The 17,777-nt window shown below is 35.0% G+C and overlaps 2 protein-coding genes across 11 annotated transcripts in view; one reads left to right on the top strand and one right to left on the bottom strand.

Annotated features, from left to right (window-relative positions):
• Window positions 1–17,777, top strand: part of DOP1A (DOP1 leucine zipper like protein A) — a 114,172-nt gene that overhangs the window by 18,919 nt on the left and 77,476 nt on the right. For 9 of the 10 annotated variants that reach the window (XM_057527571.1, XM_057527575.1, XM_057527572.1 and 6 more), the window contains exons 2-3: window positions 10,264–10,466; window positions 13,126–13,307. The exons of the other annotated variant lie outside the window; for it this stretch is intronic. In XM_057527571.1, the coding sequence (XP_057383554.1) occupies window positions 10,329–10,466; window positions 13,126–13,307 (320 nt within the window). In that variant the 5' untranslated portion in view covers window positions 10,264–10,328. The remainder of the gene's footprint in view (window positions 1–10,263; window positions 10,467–13,125; window positions 13,308–17,777) is intronic. 10 annotated transcript variants of the gene reach the window in all.
• On the bottom strand, window positions 4,361–6,274 carry LOC102998451 (matrin-3-like). Its single transcript, XM_057527584.1, is given in 2 exon segments — window positions 4,361–4,708; window positions 4,710–6,274. Coding segments are annotated over 2 exon segments (1,680 nt in total). The 5' UTR covers window positions 6,122–6,274; the 3' UTR covers window positions 4,361–4,440.

Here is a 17,777-nt window from a genome sequence, read left to right as displayed (position 1 = left end):
TAGTTCCTGCTGTCTTCAGCCCTCCTCTTATCTTTCATGGCAAAGGAGGGAGGGAAGTGGAGAGCTCAGTGATAAGCAAACCAGCCAAAGTATCGTTGTGTAGTTATTCTGAAATTAAGTCTGCTCATTTTTTATAACCATTTAAACAAAACTTTTTTAAAATTCAGATGCTCTGTTGGAATGTTTTATTTCTTACTTAAATTTTACCTTTTTACACTGTAAAGTGTGAAAAAATAAACCTGTACTACCTGATCATTTTCACAGGGCATAATTTGCCTAGAGAAATTTATGACTTTATTTAAACAGCTATTTTGTTTCATTTTTATATTTGAATGACAAAACACTATACTAAACATGTTTCATGACAAGTTGGGTTCAATTTATCTGAATTAACAGTTTGAAAGAACTGCAACTAAATTGTCAAGTGGACTATAGATCGAGTCAGAAAAGCTACTTATTAACAGCTCCTGAAAGATTATAAATGCTATTTTGACTTTTCTGTATCACTTTAAGAAAAAACAAGTTAGAATTTTTATTTGTATTTATTTTTATATTTTCACATTTACTAGTTATATTAGTTATTGTATCTATTGGGGTACAATAGATTGGTTTTTTTAATTTCAGACCAAAAACTCGTTTGATGGAGGTGATGGATGTTCTTGGTTTCTTGTTTAGAGTGATGGAAATGTTCTGTATGTTAACTATGGTGAGGAATCTTCAGTGTCATGATGGTTTTATGGGTGTATGCATTAGTCAAACCTCATCTAACAGGTGCATTAAATATGTGTAGTTTAATAAAATAGTCAAAAAAAAGAAAAAACCAAAGCATGTTTGGCAATGATACATTTTAATTTGCATTCATGAGACAATGGGAGATAAGTTAGTGAGAGTCTTCAGTTTCCCATTTCTCTGCCAATAAGTTCAGAGCCATATCTGATGCTTAATTATAATTTATTAACCCTTATAATTAGCATAATTGCTTCCTAGTACTATGTTTTGTTTTTATTGGTAATAATTTTGTTTTTAGAGCATTTTCTATGCCGGGCACTCTGATAACTTTAATAGGTTCTTTTTTTTTAATTTTGACAACCACTGAGGTTGATATTATCTCCTTTTACAGATGAGGAAATGGAAGCTTGGGGCATCTTGCCCAAATTCATACAGCGAAGAAAGTGTAAGAACTAGGATCTGGATTCCCAGCTATATTGACTTTAAAACCCCTGTGCTTGGAGGCCCTGCCCTCTATTGCCTATCTTTCCATGGGCTGGGTTTTCCACAAAATACTGTTTTGTTATTGAATATGAGTATTTTTTGCCATGTGCCACCACCCTTTTGGACAAATTGCAGCATATAAAGTTTCCTCGATGCAATAGGAGAATATGTTACATTTGCATTATGATCTAAGCCAGTGATGTTCGAAGTGTGATTTGTGGACCATTCGTAAATTCTTTGTTAAGGAAACATGAGACAAGCGCAGAGAAGAAAGTAATCATTTAGAAACATTTATAGAAATTTGATGCCACTGCAACAATTAAATACATGATTTTATATTTTAGAAAAGCATCAGTCAGCAATGGGTTGTGGAGAAAACTGGTTCTTTACATAGATAGAGAATTACTGATCTAAGCTTCTTTAAAATAAAATATGGGAGGAAAAACCCTGAGAACTGGAATTTTCATTTATTGTATATTGGATGGAAAATTCAAAAGTGGTGCATCATCCCTAGACTTCTCTTCTGATATATAATAAGTAATTTTATTTACATTAAAATCACTGAGGAAGTATAACGAAATCTGACCATCTTTTCACACGAAAGAAAATACTACAGCTCACTGCTGATGAAACTTCTATAGAATGTCCTTTCTTAGTTTTCAACTATTTTCATAAGATTTTGCTTTTGATGTTCTACCTAGTATTATATGTGTCCCACGCTGTGTGTACTCTTCTTAATCATATTTAAGAATTTAGAATTTTTTTAGCTAAATAAATAAGAAAATCCAAATTTCTTACCTGACTCAACTTTTTTAGCTGTAAACATGTACAAGAGTTATAAACCCCAGAAACTTAGCTGGTCATTATTGGTTGGGTTTTTTTTTTTTAATATATATATACCAAATAAAAAAAGTATGTCTGAAAATATGTCAACTGAGGTAACTTAGTTTCACAATTATATTAATACCCCAATTACAGATAACTCATATTTTCATTGTTAGAAATTACTAGTAAATTGATTTTCAGATTAATCTTCCCTATGCACAAATATTGTATATCTTCAAAACAGATGTGTTATCTCTTATACTGGAAATACTGCTAAGGAAAAAAATGTACCTCTCAGTAAAATTTATACATGTGCTTTACTCTGTCTACCACTAGTACATTCTTAGGTTTATCAATTAGAATTTATAGTTATTTTATACTGTTTTTATACACCTTCAGAAAATCCAATCAAGTTGATTTTTTTCCCCCAAGTTTAATTGGTTTTGCAGTTCTTTCTTCTCTTTCAGAAGAAAAATTATAAATGTTTTATAAATGTTTTAGTTTGTGTTCATTCTAACCTTTCTTCCATATTTCACTATGTATTAATATTTATTAGTTATCAAATTTTATAGCTTTAAATGTTTTCGTATGTCAGTCTTTTGTATCTGAAGCACATATTGCAGTGTCTTTGTTTATAGTTGTGGTTAAATCTAGTTTAAAAAATTTTTAGAAACCATAGATTAATGATAAAACAGCTTGCAGAATTTTTAATTTATTCCCAGTCTTAACCATTACACTTAAACCACTTTGTATGAATCCAGCTTGAGCTTCACTATTGTAAGTTATGTGCTGTGCAGCATACGAATATATATAAAACGTAGTTCCTGCTCTCAAAGACGTCTACCCTAGTAGAAGAATTACATATCCAACTCTTCTATAAAACAAAATCAATTTTGAAATGGAAGGTAGTTGAGATAATTTTTGATTCACTTATTTAAATTTCACAGTCATCTTGGATTTTGCAGAGTAGTACTTCAAAATACTGCTTTATGTTTGGTTTGCTGCTTTGAGAGTCCAGACCATGAAGATAGAACTATAAAGTGGGTTTTTTCCCTCATAAACTTTGTATTAAGCCCCTAGGGTCAAATATCACAGTTTTAAAGAGAAAAGCAGATTAACTGTCTTAAAGGATTTACTTTACTTTATTCTCCACTCCCACCACTCCCAGTGGGAAAAGCATCAGTAAATCAGGTATATTCTCTCTAGTCAGCATCCAAACATACTGCTTGGCACATGGTGCAGTGAAGTGAATAATTTCATATGTCAAGTGACTCTATATTTAAGGTGATATTCTCTCCAAAGACGGGATTTAGGATTTGTCTGGTTTTGTTTTTATGGATTAAAGAGTTGAGATAGAGAATTGGGAAGTGCGTATTGCTTCTTTTTGGCATAACCTTAACCAGGGAAATTTTGATTTAATAAATTAAGAGATTTTTAGCTTTTTTCAGGCAAACAGGTTTTTATTAATATAGAGTACATTCTCTAGGGTAGTGATTCTTAGCCTTTTTGAAGATTACTTTAAAAAACTATTTTTGAGAATATTATAAAAGTAGGCTATTCCCCAATAAAATGTAAGATGTAAATTTTGCATGTAATTTGAGGTAATGCACAAATCCCTAAAGCCCATTTTTATATGTATACATATATCTATATATGTGTGTATATTTTACATATATAGATATATATCTTACATATATACACATATATATAGCTCTATACCTTTATTGAGATATAATTCACATACTATACAAGTCACCTATTTAAAGTATAATTTAGTGGTTTTCAGTACATTCACAGAGCTGTGTAGCCATCCTTATAAACAATTTTTTTATTGAAGTATAGTTGATTTACAATGTTGTGTTAATTTTTTCTGTACAGCAAAGTGATTCAGTTATACCTATGTATACATTCTTTATTTATATTCTTTTCCATTATGGTTTATCATAGGCTGCTGAATATAGTTCTCTGTGCTGTACAGTAGGACCTTGTTGTTTGTCCATTCCATATACAACAGCTTACATCTGCTAACCCCAGCCTCCCACTCCAACTCTCCCCAAGTCCCCTCCCCCTTGGCAACCACAAGTCTGTTCTCTATGTCTGTGAGTCTGTTTCTGTTTCATAGATAGGTTCATTTGTGTCATCTTTTAGATTCCACATATAAGTGATATTATATGGTATTTGTCTTTCTCTTTCTGACTTCACTTAGTGTGATAATCTCTAGTTGCATCCATGTTGCTGCAAATGGCATTATTTTGTTCTTTTTTATGGCTGAGTAGAATTCCATTGTATATATACCACATCTTTTTTTTTTTTCTTCTATCTGTATTGTATTTAAAAAAAAGGTTAACATTTAAAAACAAAGAACCATTATTTTCTTTGAAATCATTAAGCTTCTTGCACATCTTAAGCTTCCTTCTTCTGCCTGCGTTCTTCTGCCAATTTATTCAGAAATTTCTTTAATTTCTGATAATGAGGAAGACTGCTGCAATGAGTATTCTTTGTAACTTCTTCATTTGTATAAAAGAGTGAACACAGCTTACAGTAAAACCCTGTTTTAGGTATCACATAGTCTATACCAACAGGAACATTGGGCTGATATGGTCCAATTCCATACTCATCTGGGATTGTATAGTCCTCCTTGTTTTCATCACTTTGGCCATCTGCGTTTTCACGTATCTTTGTTGGGATCATCAGCATTCTCAGCAGATTTAGCACCTGGTTCTGTATTTTCCTCATTTTTAATTCCATTTTCCAACGCTGCTTCATTTTCTTGGTCAAGTTCCTCGATCTTGTCCACCTTAATTTCAACCAAACCATCATCATTTTTGTCACCAGATTTAAATGCCATGCCCGATTTACGAAGTTTCTGAAGTTCCGAATCTTCCTCATCACCAACCTCATCTAGAGTGACAAAACCTTCCATACTCCCTGGGAAACGACGCTTTTTAAGCTTTTTGTTCGCAGTTGCTGAAGCACTCGCATTTGCATCTTTTTTCACAATTTTGTCTGAAGGTTCCTTTTTCCCATCAGATGCCACATCCCCTAAATTAGCAAGATCTGTCTCATCTCCCACTGAACTGCCACTTTCTAGCAGTGCTGCTGCTTCTTCTTCTTCATCTACAAGTAGCTCATCTTCAGATTCAAGAAGCATGTTAGGTTCTTGTTCTGCCTGGTCATCCTTTGTATCTTTTTCACCATCTTCTCCTGATTTCTCTTCTTGTTCTTTACCTTCGGTTGTACTTTCAGTCTTTTGGGAACCATCAGTTTTGGATTTCTTATCACTTGGAGATTCTTTGCCATCTGGAGAGTAAGATCTTTTCCGGGACTTATCTTTTTTCAGTAAGTCAATGCCTCTGTTGGGAATCCTGAGTACCAATTTTTTGTATTTTTCAGACAGGTCAACTTTTATACATCTCCCTTGAAACCAAAGGGCCTTTTTCAAACAGTGGTCAACCATTGCCATTGCATCTTCTCTGGTCTCCATCTCAATAAAGGCCTGACTTTTCATCCTCATCAGTATATAATTCTTAATTTTCCCATAAGGCTCAGCAAGCTTGAGGACAGCACTGTCAGAATAGCCAGAATGAGGTAAATTGCTGAGATGTATCACACGTCCAAACTCTTGTTTTTGATCAAACTTCTGGTCTGGCTTCCCTTCAGGTTTCTTTATTCTTTTATACTTCTGGGATAAATGAACTCTCACTGGCTTGCCAAATACTAATGCTGGTGTGGTTGTATAATAATCCACTGCAGCCTGAGCATCTTCTGTGGTTGCCATTTCAATAAATGCCTCATTAATTTTATTTAGAATCAGATGATTTGAAATAACTCCAAATGGTTCCACCAGCTGTAATAGTTGATATCTCAAGTTTTTCCCTCGCTGGAAATCCATGATGTGAACAACTCGGCTAGTTATCACTCTGCCCTTTTGCATGTGTCTTGGTCCTTGCAGGTTTCCATTTCCAGCACCCAGATTTCCTCTTGGTCCAACTGCTGGTCCCCCAAGATGAAATGAGGGAGGCGGAGGTCCCAGAATTCCTGGTGCTGGGTTTGTAGATTGCTGCAACATGAATGGATCACCCATTGTGTGTCCTGTATCATTGTCAGGATTCCGTTCTGGGAAGATTTCAAGAAGAAGCTGGCATCGACGACTGTGACTTGCTCCATTGATATGTTGACCCCACTCCTTAAGGAGAGGGAGAGGGAAGAGGAGAGGTACCTCTCTCCAAGCGAGCGGGACGCTGAGGCTCCCCACCACACCACATCTTCTTTATCCATTCCTCCCGTCGATGGACATTTAGGTTGTTTCCATGTCTTGGCTATTGTGAATAGTGCTGCCATGAACATACGAACTTTTTGGATTAGAGTTTTGTCTGGATACATGCCCAAGAGTGTGATTGCTGGATCATATGGTAATTCTGTTTTTAGTTTTCAGAGGAACCTCCATACTGTTTTCCATTGTGGCTGCACCAACTTACATCCCTACCAACAGTGAAGGGGAGTTCCCTTTTCTCCACATCCTCTTCGGCATTTGTTACTTGTGGAGTTTTTAATGATGGCCATTCTGACCGGTGTGAGGTGGTACCTCACTGTAATTTTGATATACATTTCTCTAATAACTAGTGATGTTGAGCATCTTTTCATGTGCCTATTGGCCATTTGTATTCCTTCTTTGGAGAAATGTCTATTTAGGTCTTCTGTCCATTTTTTTTGATTGGGTTGTTTGTTTTTTTGTTGTCGAGTTCTATGAGCTGTTTGTATATTTTGGAAGTTAAGCCCTGTCAGTCGCATCATTTGCAAATATTTTCTCCCATTCTATAGGTTGTCTTTTCGGTTTTTTTAATGGTTTTCTGTGTTCTGCAAAAGCTTGTAAGTTTAATTAGGTCCTATTTGTTTATTTTTGTTTTTATTTCTATTGCCTTGGAGACTGACCTAAGAAAACATCGGTCCGATTTATGTCAGAGAATGTTTTGCCTATGATCTCTTCTAGGAGTTTTATGGTGTCATGTCTTATGTTTAAGTCTTTAAGCCATTTTGAATTTATTTTTGTGTATGTTGAGAGGGTGTGTTCTAACTTCATTGATTTACATGCGGCTGTCCAACTTTCCCAGCACCACTTGCTGAAGAGACTTTTTCACCATTGTGTATTTTTGCCTCCTTTGTTGAAGATTAATTGACCGTAGGTGTGTGGGTCTTATAATTAATTTTAACATTTTTGTCATTTCCCAAATGACAAAAGAAACCCTGTTGAAAGAAACCCTGTTCTCATTAGGAGTTGCTTTCTGTTTCTCCCCAATTCACTCCCCTTTCCACCCTAACCAAAAGCTCATTACTTTCCATCCCTAAAGACTTGTCTATTCTGGACATTTTATATAAATGGAATTATAAAATACATGGTTTCTTTCATTTAGCAGAATGTTTTCAAGGTTCATCCATGTCATAGTATGTAACAGTACTTCATTCCTTTTTATGCTTGAACAATATTTCATTGTTTTTTATTTATCCACACATCAGTTGATAGACATTTGAGTTGTTTCCCCTTCTTGGCCATTATGAATAATGCTTCTTTGAACATTCGTGTACAAGTTTTTGTGTGGACATGTTTTCATTTCTCTGGAGTGTGTGTACCATACCCAGGAGTAGAATTGCTGGGTTGTATGGTAATTCTATGTTTAACCTTTTGAGAACTGCCTGACAGTTTTCCAAAGCAGCTGCACCAATTTACATTCCCACTAGCAGTGTACAAGTGTTCCAGTTTCTCCATATCTTTGCCAATACTTACTATTGTCTTTTTTATTATAGCCATCCTAGTGTGTATGAAGTATCTCGTGGTTCTGATTTGCATTTCCCTGATACTTAATGATGTTGAGTATCACTTCATGTACTTTTTGGACATTTGTGTATCTTCTTTGGAGAAATATCTATTCATATTCTTTGCCCATTTCAAAGTTATTTGTCCTTTTATTATTGACTTGTAAGAGTTCTTTATATATCTAGTTCAAGTCCTTTATCAGAAATATGGGAGATATATTTTCTTCCATTCTGTCAGTTGTCTTTTCACTTTGTTGATGGTATCTCTTTTTTTTAAAATAAATTTATTTATTTATTTATTTATTTATGGCTGTGTAGGGTCTTCGTTTCTGTGCGAGGGCTTTCTCCAGTTGCGGCGAGCGGGGGCCACTCTTCATCACGGTGTGCGGGCCTCTCACTATCGCGGCCTCTCGTTGTGGGGCACAGGCTCCAGACGCGCAGGCTCAGTAGTTGTGGCTCACGGGCCCAGTTGCTCTGCGGCATGTGGGATCTTCCCAGACCAGGGCTCGAACCCATGTCCCCTGCATTGGCAGGCAGATTCTCAACCACTGCGCCATCAGAGAAGCCCCGATGGTATCTTTTGAAGCAGAGAAAGGTTTTTAATTTTGATGAAGTCCGGTTTATTTTCTCCTTGCTTGTGTTTATATCGCTTATGCTGCTTTTAGTGTTATTTCTGAGAAATCCTAAGAAGACCTAGCTCTAGGCCTTGAGGATTTATTCCTGTATTTTCTTCTAAGAGTTTTATAGTTCTAGCTGTTACATTTAGATCTATGATTCATTTTGAGTTGATTTTTGTATAGGTGTGAGGAAGGAGTCCACTTCATTCTTCTACATATGAATATCCAGTTATCCCAAAGCCATTTGTTGAAAGACTTTTAACCCTCATTTAATTGTATTGGCTAGTTCTTAGATCCTTCTGCAGATCCACAAACCCAGCTCTAGGGAAGGGTGCAAAGTTAAAAGTCAGATAGGACACCAAAAAGGTGGAGAGGCCACATTAATTTTTTATTTATTTATTTATTTATTTTTGCCTACGTTGGGTTTTCATTGCTGCACACGGGCTTTCTCTAGTTGAGGCGATGGGGGCTACTCTCCATTGTGCTGTGCGGGCTTCTCATTGTGGTGGCTTCTCTTGTTGTGGAATACAGGCTCTAGGTGCACAAGCTTCAGTAGTTGTGGCACGTGGGCTCAGTAGTTGTGGCTTGCAGGCTCTAGAGCTCAGGCTCAGTAGTTGTGGCGCACAGGCTTAGTTGCTCTGTGGCATGTGGGATCTTCCCAGACCAGGGATCGAACCTGTGTCCCCTGCATTGGCAGGCGGATTCTTAACCACTGTGCCACCAGTGAAGTCCCCGCGTTGATTTTTAAGTTGAGCCTCAGTTAAATCCTTGTTACTACTGCATTTTAGTTATCTATTCTATTGCTGTGTAACAAATTACCCCCCAGCTCAGTGGCCTAAAACAACAAAATTTCTCTAGGTCATGAATTTGAGAGACTTACGTAGTTCTGGCTCAGGATCTCTCATGAAATCAGTCAAGATGTCAGTTGGTACTGCAGTCAAATCAAGGCTTTCTTAGGGATGAAGGATCTGCTTCTAAGGTGGCTCACTCACGTGGCTGTTGGCAGAAAGCCTCGGTTCCTTACCACAGAAACCTCTCCATAAGGTTCCTTGAAATGTCCTCGTGATGTGGCAGCTGGCTTTCCCCAGATCTACTGATCTAAGAGAGAGAGCAAGGAGGAAGCTGAAGTGCTTTTATGACCTAGTCTTGGCCATTACAAATTGTCACTTCTGCCTTACTATTTTCGTTAGAATTGAGTTCCAGAATCCAGCTCACAGGGCTGGAGAATTAGGCAGTGCTTTTTGAAAGTAATATCAAAGAATTTGTGGACATATTTTAAACTACCACATATACTCATCAGTTTTATTAAAAGTTTTATTAATTCCAAACAGCTTATGTTCTTTCATACTATATGCCTATTATCGCTTAATAAAATAAGATGATCTCCAAGTCATTCATTTTCTTTTTCCTATTGTTGTTGTTGTTAGTGTTTTAATGTCCTTGATGTTTCTAATATAACCAGTCAGTGCATTTTAGGATCAAAACAAAGTAGAGGAGTATGTGTATCAGAATGTTATATCAGCAAATATGACAAAGAAATAACATTATTTCTAAATTGAAATAAGTACAGGAATATTTCCTCCTTTATAAATCCCTAAGTCCTCACAGCCATTTTTCCAGTTCCTAGAAAGGAACACATGAATAGTTACCTTTGAAGCTGTCTTTGAATACTTCCATGAACCTGCATACTAGCTGACTGAAGTTTTGATCACTTCTAACTCAAGAAACATTTTAAAGTTAGCCATTAACTCTGAACCCATTTTAATACTTTACTTTGTAACTTTGGTTCCTCCTGCAGACTTTTTTGTAGGTGATGATTTTACATGACTTTGGAATTTGCCTCTAGTGGGACACTGTGGGAGGATGAACACAGAAGAGCTGGAGTTATTGAGTGACTCCAAATACAGAAACTATGTAGCTGCAATTGATAAAGCACTAAAGAATTTTGAATACTCCAGTGAATGGGCAGATTTGATATCGGCACTTGGAAAACTTAATAAGGTATGTCTGTCTTACTCATTTCATAAAATAGAGTAAAAATCAGAAACCTGCATCTGTATTTACTGAATTTCTCTCAACCTTGAAGTAAAGAATTTAAAAACATAACTAAACCTCAGAATTACTTTTGATTCTGCTATTTTACTTCATGAGTTGCATGCCTATAGAGTCAGACTTTTTTTTTTTTTTGAGGCCAAAACCACAACAGTACTTGAAAAATATAGTTATTCCTTTATTACCTATAAACACAAGACTAGGAAGCAAATATGCTAACCATGAAGGTTAATAAGTTTCTGTAAATGAGCATCAGATATGGTTCTGGAGTTCCTAGCAGCAAAATGAAAAACTGCATGTGGAAAGCAGTAACTGCTGTGTCCTTTCCAAATGGTATGTAGCATTAAGAAAACATTTTATGTCCAGGCAGTTCTTAGTTATAGTCAGTACTTTTTACAAAAGTGACAAGCAGTTGCTTAGGCCTTGGAGCTTGGCCTTGAATGATCCTTCTTCACATGTCTGGTTGTTATCCACTGTTATTGTGGTGGCATCACTGATCAACTTGTAGCTTTAAATTTTGACCCCTTTTTTTTTTTTAACTTAGATCACAATTTTCTCACTTCACACACATAGTTTTTATTTTGGGGGCTTTTGGGGTTTGTTTTTAATATCTGTTATTGAATACAAATGCTACTAAATATTAAGTGGACTAGGGGAGCAGATAGGAAGAGCGAGCTCTTCCGGTAACTATTTTAACATCAAACACTCTAGCATACAATTATTAGGAAAGAAATTTGTCTTAAAATATATACCAAAAACACTAGTTTTCAATCTCATACTATAGATAATTACCCTGATATCTTAAAAAGAAAAGCCTTCATTTCCAATGCCAAGGATTTATCTTAAAATTAGATGCGCAAACTTCTGTTTGCATGTTAACTTCTAACATTTATCATTTGAGGTTTGATAAATTCTCAAAACTTTTACAATATCCCCAAGAAATTGCATCCAAAAATATAAGTTTGTTTAAAGGTAGTTAGGTTCTTTCTTGTCCTGAAGGGTCTCTTTCTGAAGACTTATTAGGAACTACGTGTAAAAGCAATTCATTAAATTGTGGAAATTAATTTGCCTAATTAAGTACATAATTAGTTTTTTATACTTAATCAATATTCATGAAAACAGATTTCACTGTATGCAGATAATATAACATAGGATATACAAGGCATTGGTGAAACTTACCTAAAATCATGGTGAAACAAGGCAAGGGTTTTATATATATATAAATTCGTTGAAGTTAGTCTAAATATGTTTTAGTATAAAATTTTATTAGTTATTAATATAGTAAATTATTATACCTCATTTATACAAGTTTTCTAACTCAAATGCTTTTAGAAAATAGTGCTATATTTTGCTTTTTTAAAAAAATTTTATTTGGTATCAGAATTTCTTTATTGAGGCATTTTGTGTTACACATCATTAAGTTTCCTTCTACAGAAGTACTTCTGGTAATAATTATACTTTTCTTTAAAATATATGTAAATATTGATTCTTTGCTCCTTCATCCAAAATTCAAAGTAATATTCTAGAAATGGAAGGCAGCTAGTTTCAAAAAATAAAAATGTTTTGTAGTTGAAGTCTTATTAGTGTTGTGCCCTTGATTTGCTTTGCATTCGTAGCTCTAATTTTATTTACATTCATTACATCCAATTTAAAACTGGATTGAAGGCTTGTAGTGGGAAGAACATTGAAAATTTTATATCTAAGTGGACCTCAGACCCTCCGCTTTTTTTATGAAATGGAAACTCTAGTGCTTCTCTTCTGTACTGCCTTTGACAGATCATTCATTTTATATATTTCAACCTCAGTTCTTTATTTTTTAAAATAAAGGACTTCTTTTGTGTTTCATCTAAATTCCAGTTCTCGTCTATTATACTGTATTCATTCTGAGTGTTCATTTTCTAGTATTCTATCAGCATTTTGCCATAATACTCTGAAGAACTGCATTTGTAAGTCTTTTGTCACTTAAATAATTAATCTCCTTTGAGTGATTTGTGAGATAGCATCTTCTTCTATAAATTCTGCCTTGACCATCATCTCTAAAGAAATGTAGTGGCTGAATAAATACAGCAACATGTATTTGGCCGAATTGGGAGATTAGTAAAAGCAAATGGGCAATTATAATCTCATGTATGTTCTTGTTAGCACTAGAGTTACTTGCTATAATATGATATACTACAGCAGTGGTTGTTCCTCTTCCAACAAAGTATCTATGTTGAGGTTTGATTTTCTTCATGTATTTCAAACAGTGTATCCAAAATAGGTTGAAGGCTGACTGACATTAAAGATTTGCAGACATCTAAAATAGTGCCTTTCTTCTGAACAAATTTGTTTTGGAAAGTATTGTTATTTTTCATAAAAATGTTATTTCTGTTAACACATAATGAGTTTTTTTTAACAAATTAATAAATATTTTTAAATCCTCAGTTTTAATTTTAAATCCAGTATTGACAGATGTAACTGACAAAAACAAAAGTTTTTTGACATCCTCTATAATTTTTTCAGAGTGTAAAGAAGTCCTATGAGGATTTTTGGTAATACTATGCTAGAAAATGGAAATAAAATGAAATGTAATATTTTTTCTCAACTGAATTAAAATGTTTTCTTCAAGGTTTTACAAAATAATGCAAAGTACCAAGTGGTACCCAAAAAACTGACCATAGGCAAACGCCTAGCTCAATGTCTACATCCAGCATTACCAGGTGGAGTTCATCGGAAGGCACTTGAAACATATGAAATTATCTTCAAAATCATTGGACCTAAGCGACTTGCCAAAGATCTTTTTTTATATAGGTGAGAATAATTTTACTATTTGCATGTAAGTAAAAAGTATTTTTAGCTATTATGCTTTTTGCAGTAAAAGGTAAAAAATTGAAAAGTCCTTAATGATGAAAGTTTCCAGATGTCAATCTAAAATATTTTGATAAATAAGTACTTCAGAAAAATTTACAGTATTTCTTTCTTTCTTTTTTTTTTTTAAGATTTATTTATTTATTTATTTTGGCTGTGCCAGGCCTTAGTAGCAGCATGCGGGATCTTCGTTGCAGCATTCAGGATCTTTTAGTTGCAGCACACATACTCTTAGTTGTGGCATGCAGACTCTTAGTTGCAGCATGCATGTGGGATCTAGTTCCCTGACCAGGGATCGAACCCGGGTGCCCTGCATTGGGAACGTGGAATCTTACCCACTGGACTACCAAGGAAGTCCCCAATGTTTGTTAATATAAGAATTTTTTCCTTCTCAGATGTCATTTTTGAAAAGTTTTCTTTTTCAAAATTGTTGAGACTACAGTACATTCTATGTTTTTAAGCTAGAGAACTACCCTGAGAAAAAACAGATACCTTGATCTCTTAACACCTTTCAACATAGTTGACCATTCTCTACTTAAAATAGTCTTTTTCTCTTGCCTTCTGTGATACTGCATTCTCCAGTTTTGTTACTGTCTCAATCTCCTTTACCAGCCTTTTCTCCTTTCCCTAAACTCTACATATGGAGTTCCTTAAGGCTTGCTTAGTCCTGTACCTAATGTTTTCATTTTATATTCTCTCCTTGGGCATGCTTATCCAAGCCATGGTTTATCTTTTATGTGCAGACTCCCAACTTGGTATCACTAGTGCTGACTTCTGCTTTAAACTCCTGGCTTACTCACCACCTCAGTGTGGATCTTTAAAGGCAACTGAAGCTCAACCTGCTCCAAACTAACCTCACCTTGTCGCATAAACCTGGGCATCTGCAGCGCGCTGAAGCCCAGCAAGTGGCACCACCATCCGTCCATTTACACCGGAAATCCGACTCACACTGGACGTCTTGTTTTCTTCGCCCACATTCTCCTTCCTCTCATGAACATTCTGTCGCTAAGGGTTCTATCTCGTGGTGGTTAAGAGCAGAGGCAGTGGAGTCAGACAATGCATATTTACAGCTAACTGGCTCTGTGATCTTGGGCCATTTTCTTCACCTCTGTATGTATTCTCATCTGCAAAAATGGGAATAAGATGATCAATTTCATAGTATTGTTAACAGAGTTAAGAGAGCTAATATATGTAAAGTGCTTAGAACAATGTACAGCATGTAATAAGTACTCAATAAATGTTAGCTATTGTTCCATGTTCCAAATACATCTACCTCTCTCTACCCTTGCTGGCAGCATCCACACTAAGTAAGCCTTATCCCTAGCGTGGTCTTTGTTACTGGCCTCCGAATATTCATATAACATCTGTTCTTATTCTCTTACACCCTTTTCTCCACATAGTATCAGAGTAAACTTTTTAATACATTGAATAGATAATGTCATTCCTCTGTTAAAAACCTCCATTGACTTCCTCCTGTCACTTAAAAATAGAATTCAAAGCCCTTACTGTGGCTTTTAAGGCTTTATATACTTTGGCCCAGTCTGTGTCAGTGACCTCTTAACTCCTACCACTTTCTACCCAGTTTACTCCATTCTGACAACATAGGTCTCTTTGCTTATTCTTCCTCATTTTCTTTGTTTTCCTCACCCTGTAATGCTTTAATCCAGGTCTCTGATAAAGTATCAGCTCCTCAGAGAAGTCTTGCCTGTTTACTTCTACATCTTTGTCATTAGTACTCTGCAGTTTTACTGCGATGTATTTAGAGGTAGATATCTTTTTCTTTATCCTGGCTGGGATTCATTGCGATTTTAAAATCTGTAAATCAATACCTTTCATCAATTCTGGAGTCTCTTTAAATTGAGTTTACTCCATGTATTCTCTCTTCCTTTTTTGGAACTATGATAAAACATATGTTAGAACTTTTCATTCTGGCTTCCCCATATCTTATCCTCTCTTCCATTTTAGTTTGATGTAGTCACACTTGTTTATTTTTGCTTTTGTTGCCTTTGCTTTAGGTTTCTTATCCAAAAAAATCATTGCCAAGGCCAGTGTCAGGGAGCTTTTCTCTATGTTTTCCTCTATGTTTCCTCTATATTTTATGGTTTCAGGCCTTATATTTAAGTCTTTAATCCATTTGGAGTTAACTTTTGTAAGTGGTGTAAGATAGGGATCTAATTTCATTCTTTTGCATGTGCGTATCCAGTTTTCCTCTATCATTCGTGACATTGGTGATGCAGACATCCTTTTTTACTTTGGTTAGTCTTGTCATGAGTTTATGAATTTTGTTAGCCTTTTTAAAAACAAACTTTTAACTTCATTGATCTACTTTACTGTGTATGTGTTTTCTCTTTCTTTAAATTCTGCATGGATGTTTTAAAAATAGAACCTAAAGTCAGTAATAGGTATTTTTAATACTAATAATAAACACTATATTCCAAGGAACAGTACTTTTTAATAAAAAGCTGAAAATTGCTCGGTTACATGTAATAACTGATAGATTCCTTTCTTAAGGCAAGACTTTTCTTATATAACTCATGCCTGCTATTTTTTAAACAAATAACAGAAAGTTTACTTTAAGAAACAGCTATTTTACAAAGTTGCAGTATATCTAATTTTATTAGCAATATGCTATATAAGAATAATAAATTAATTCTAGAATACCGTGTCTAAATATGGCAGACACTCTTACATACCTTATGGAGTAAAATTGTTATTCTGTATTTTTTAGAGGTATAGCTAAAAAACTGAAGTTTATATTAAACTTCAAGTTTATATTATATTAAAAACTGAAGTTTATATTAATGTTGGACTTTTTATTTTTTATTAAGTAAGTTAATCTCAAGGTTTATGCTTTAACATAATTAAATACAAATACTTTTAAAGTTCTATAACCTATTATATGGTAAAATATCATATTGTTTCTTCAAACTTATTTTTTTTAATATCATACAGTACACAGAGGTGTTACTAAGAAGGCTAGACATGTAGTTTGAGCAGCATAAAATATTAAATGGGTATGTAAAGTAAACTTTTGATAATACAAACCCAGGCTTCAGGCTAGAGAGATTTTAGAGCAGTTAGTATTCAGGTGGCAGTTGAAGCCAAGAGAATGATTGAGATCACCCAGTACATTGTGAATAATAAGGAGGGAAGAGGAATGAGACCATTCTGTGAATACTTAGGAGTCACATTATTTAAAGAGCAGGTGGAGGAAAGTAGTCATTGAAAAGGAACTAGAAGAATCAGAGATAGAAAATGTACCAGGAGACAGAGCTCACCTGAAGCCAAAAGGGGAAAGAATTTCAAGAGAAACTTGTGGTGAATAGTATCAAATATTACCGGCAAATGAAACGGTAGGGACTGAAAATAGACCATCAAATCTGGCAATTAGTAGACATTGGTGACAGTATGGAGAACAGCTTCAGTAGAGCAGGTAGAAGTGTCGTGATTGAAGATCACATGAGAGGTGATAAATTGAGAGAAGTGCTTTTTTTTCCCCCCCAAAAGTTGAAGTAGGAAGGCAGCTTCAAGCCAGGAGGTAGTTAAGATAAAGGTTTGGGGATTTTGTTGTTGTAATTTGTTCTCTTTTTAGAGTCATAGGAAAGATTTAAGCACAATTGTCAGTGGAGGAAGAAAGAAATTACAGGAAAGAAAAAGGATGGTAGATAAAGCAGGGCCCTGGCAAAGGCAGACATTGGGCCCTGGAGCGAGGTAGCTTTGAAGAGGTTACTACTGTAGCTTTAAGTCACACTGTACCTAAAATTGAAGGCAGGAAAGTGGCAAGTTGAGGGAATTCCCACTAGATGACCTCTGTTTTCTGTATAAAGTAGGAGGAAGACAGATTCTTAATTCATTTGTTAAGCACTTTGCAAGTGCAGGACTTGGTGTTAAGGATTTAGGATACAGAAATAAAAAGAGAGTCATGGTCTCTTGCTTTCTGATATTACAGAATTATCTATTAGAATTACTCTTTTTTTCCCCCAGTTTTATTGATAAATAATTGACATTCCTCACTGTATAAGTTTAAGGTGTACAGCATGATGGTTTGATTTACATATACTGTGAAATGATTACCACAATAGGTTCAGAAAACATCATCTTTTCATATAGATACAATAAAAAGAAAAGAAAGAAGAAAAGAATGAAGGAAAAAAATTTTCTCCTTATGATGAGCACTTGAGATTTACTCTGCTACAACTTTCCTATATATCATATAGCAGTGTTAACTGTAGTCATCATGTTTTACATTACATTCTTAGTACTCAGTTATCTTATAACTGGAAGTTGGTACCTTTTGACCACCTTCTTCTAATTCCCCCTCCCTCTACCATTGCCTCTTGTAACCACAAATTTGATCTCTTTTTCTATGAGTTTGGGTGTTTTTTTGTTTTGGTTTGGTTTGGTTTGTTTTAA

The sequence above is a fragment of the Balaenoptera acutorostrata genome, chromosome 14, assembly GCF_949987535.1.
Source record: "Balaenoptera acutorostrata chromosome 14, mBalAcu1.1, whole genome shotgun sequence".
NCBI lineage: Eukaryota > Metazoa > Chordata > Mammalia > Artiodactyla > Balaenopteridae > Balaenoptera > Balaenoptera acutorostrata.
Note: the sequence above shows the minus strand (reverse complement) of the source record. Positions and strands in the feature narration are given on the sequence as shown.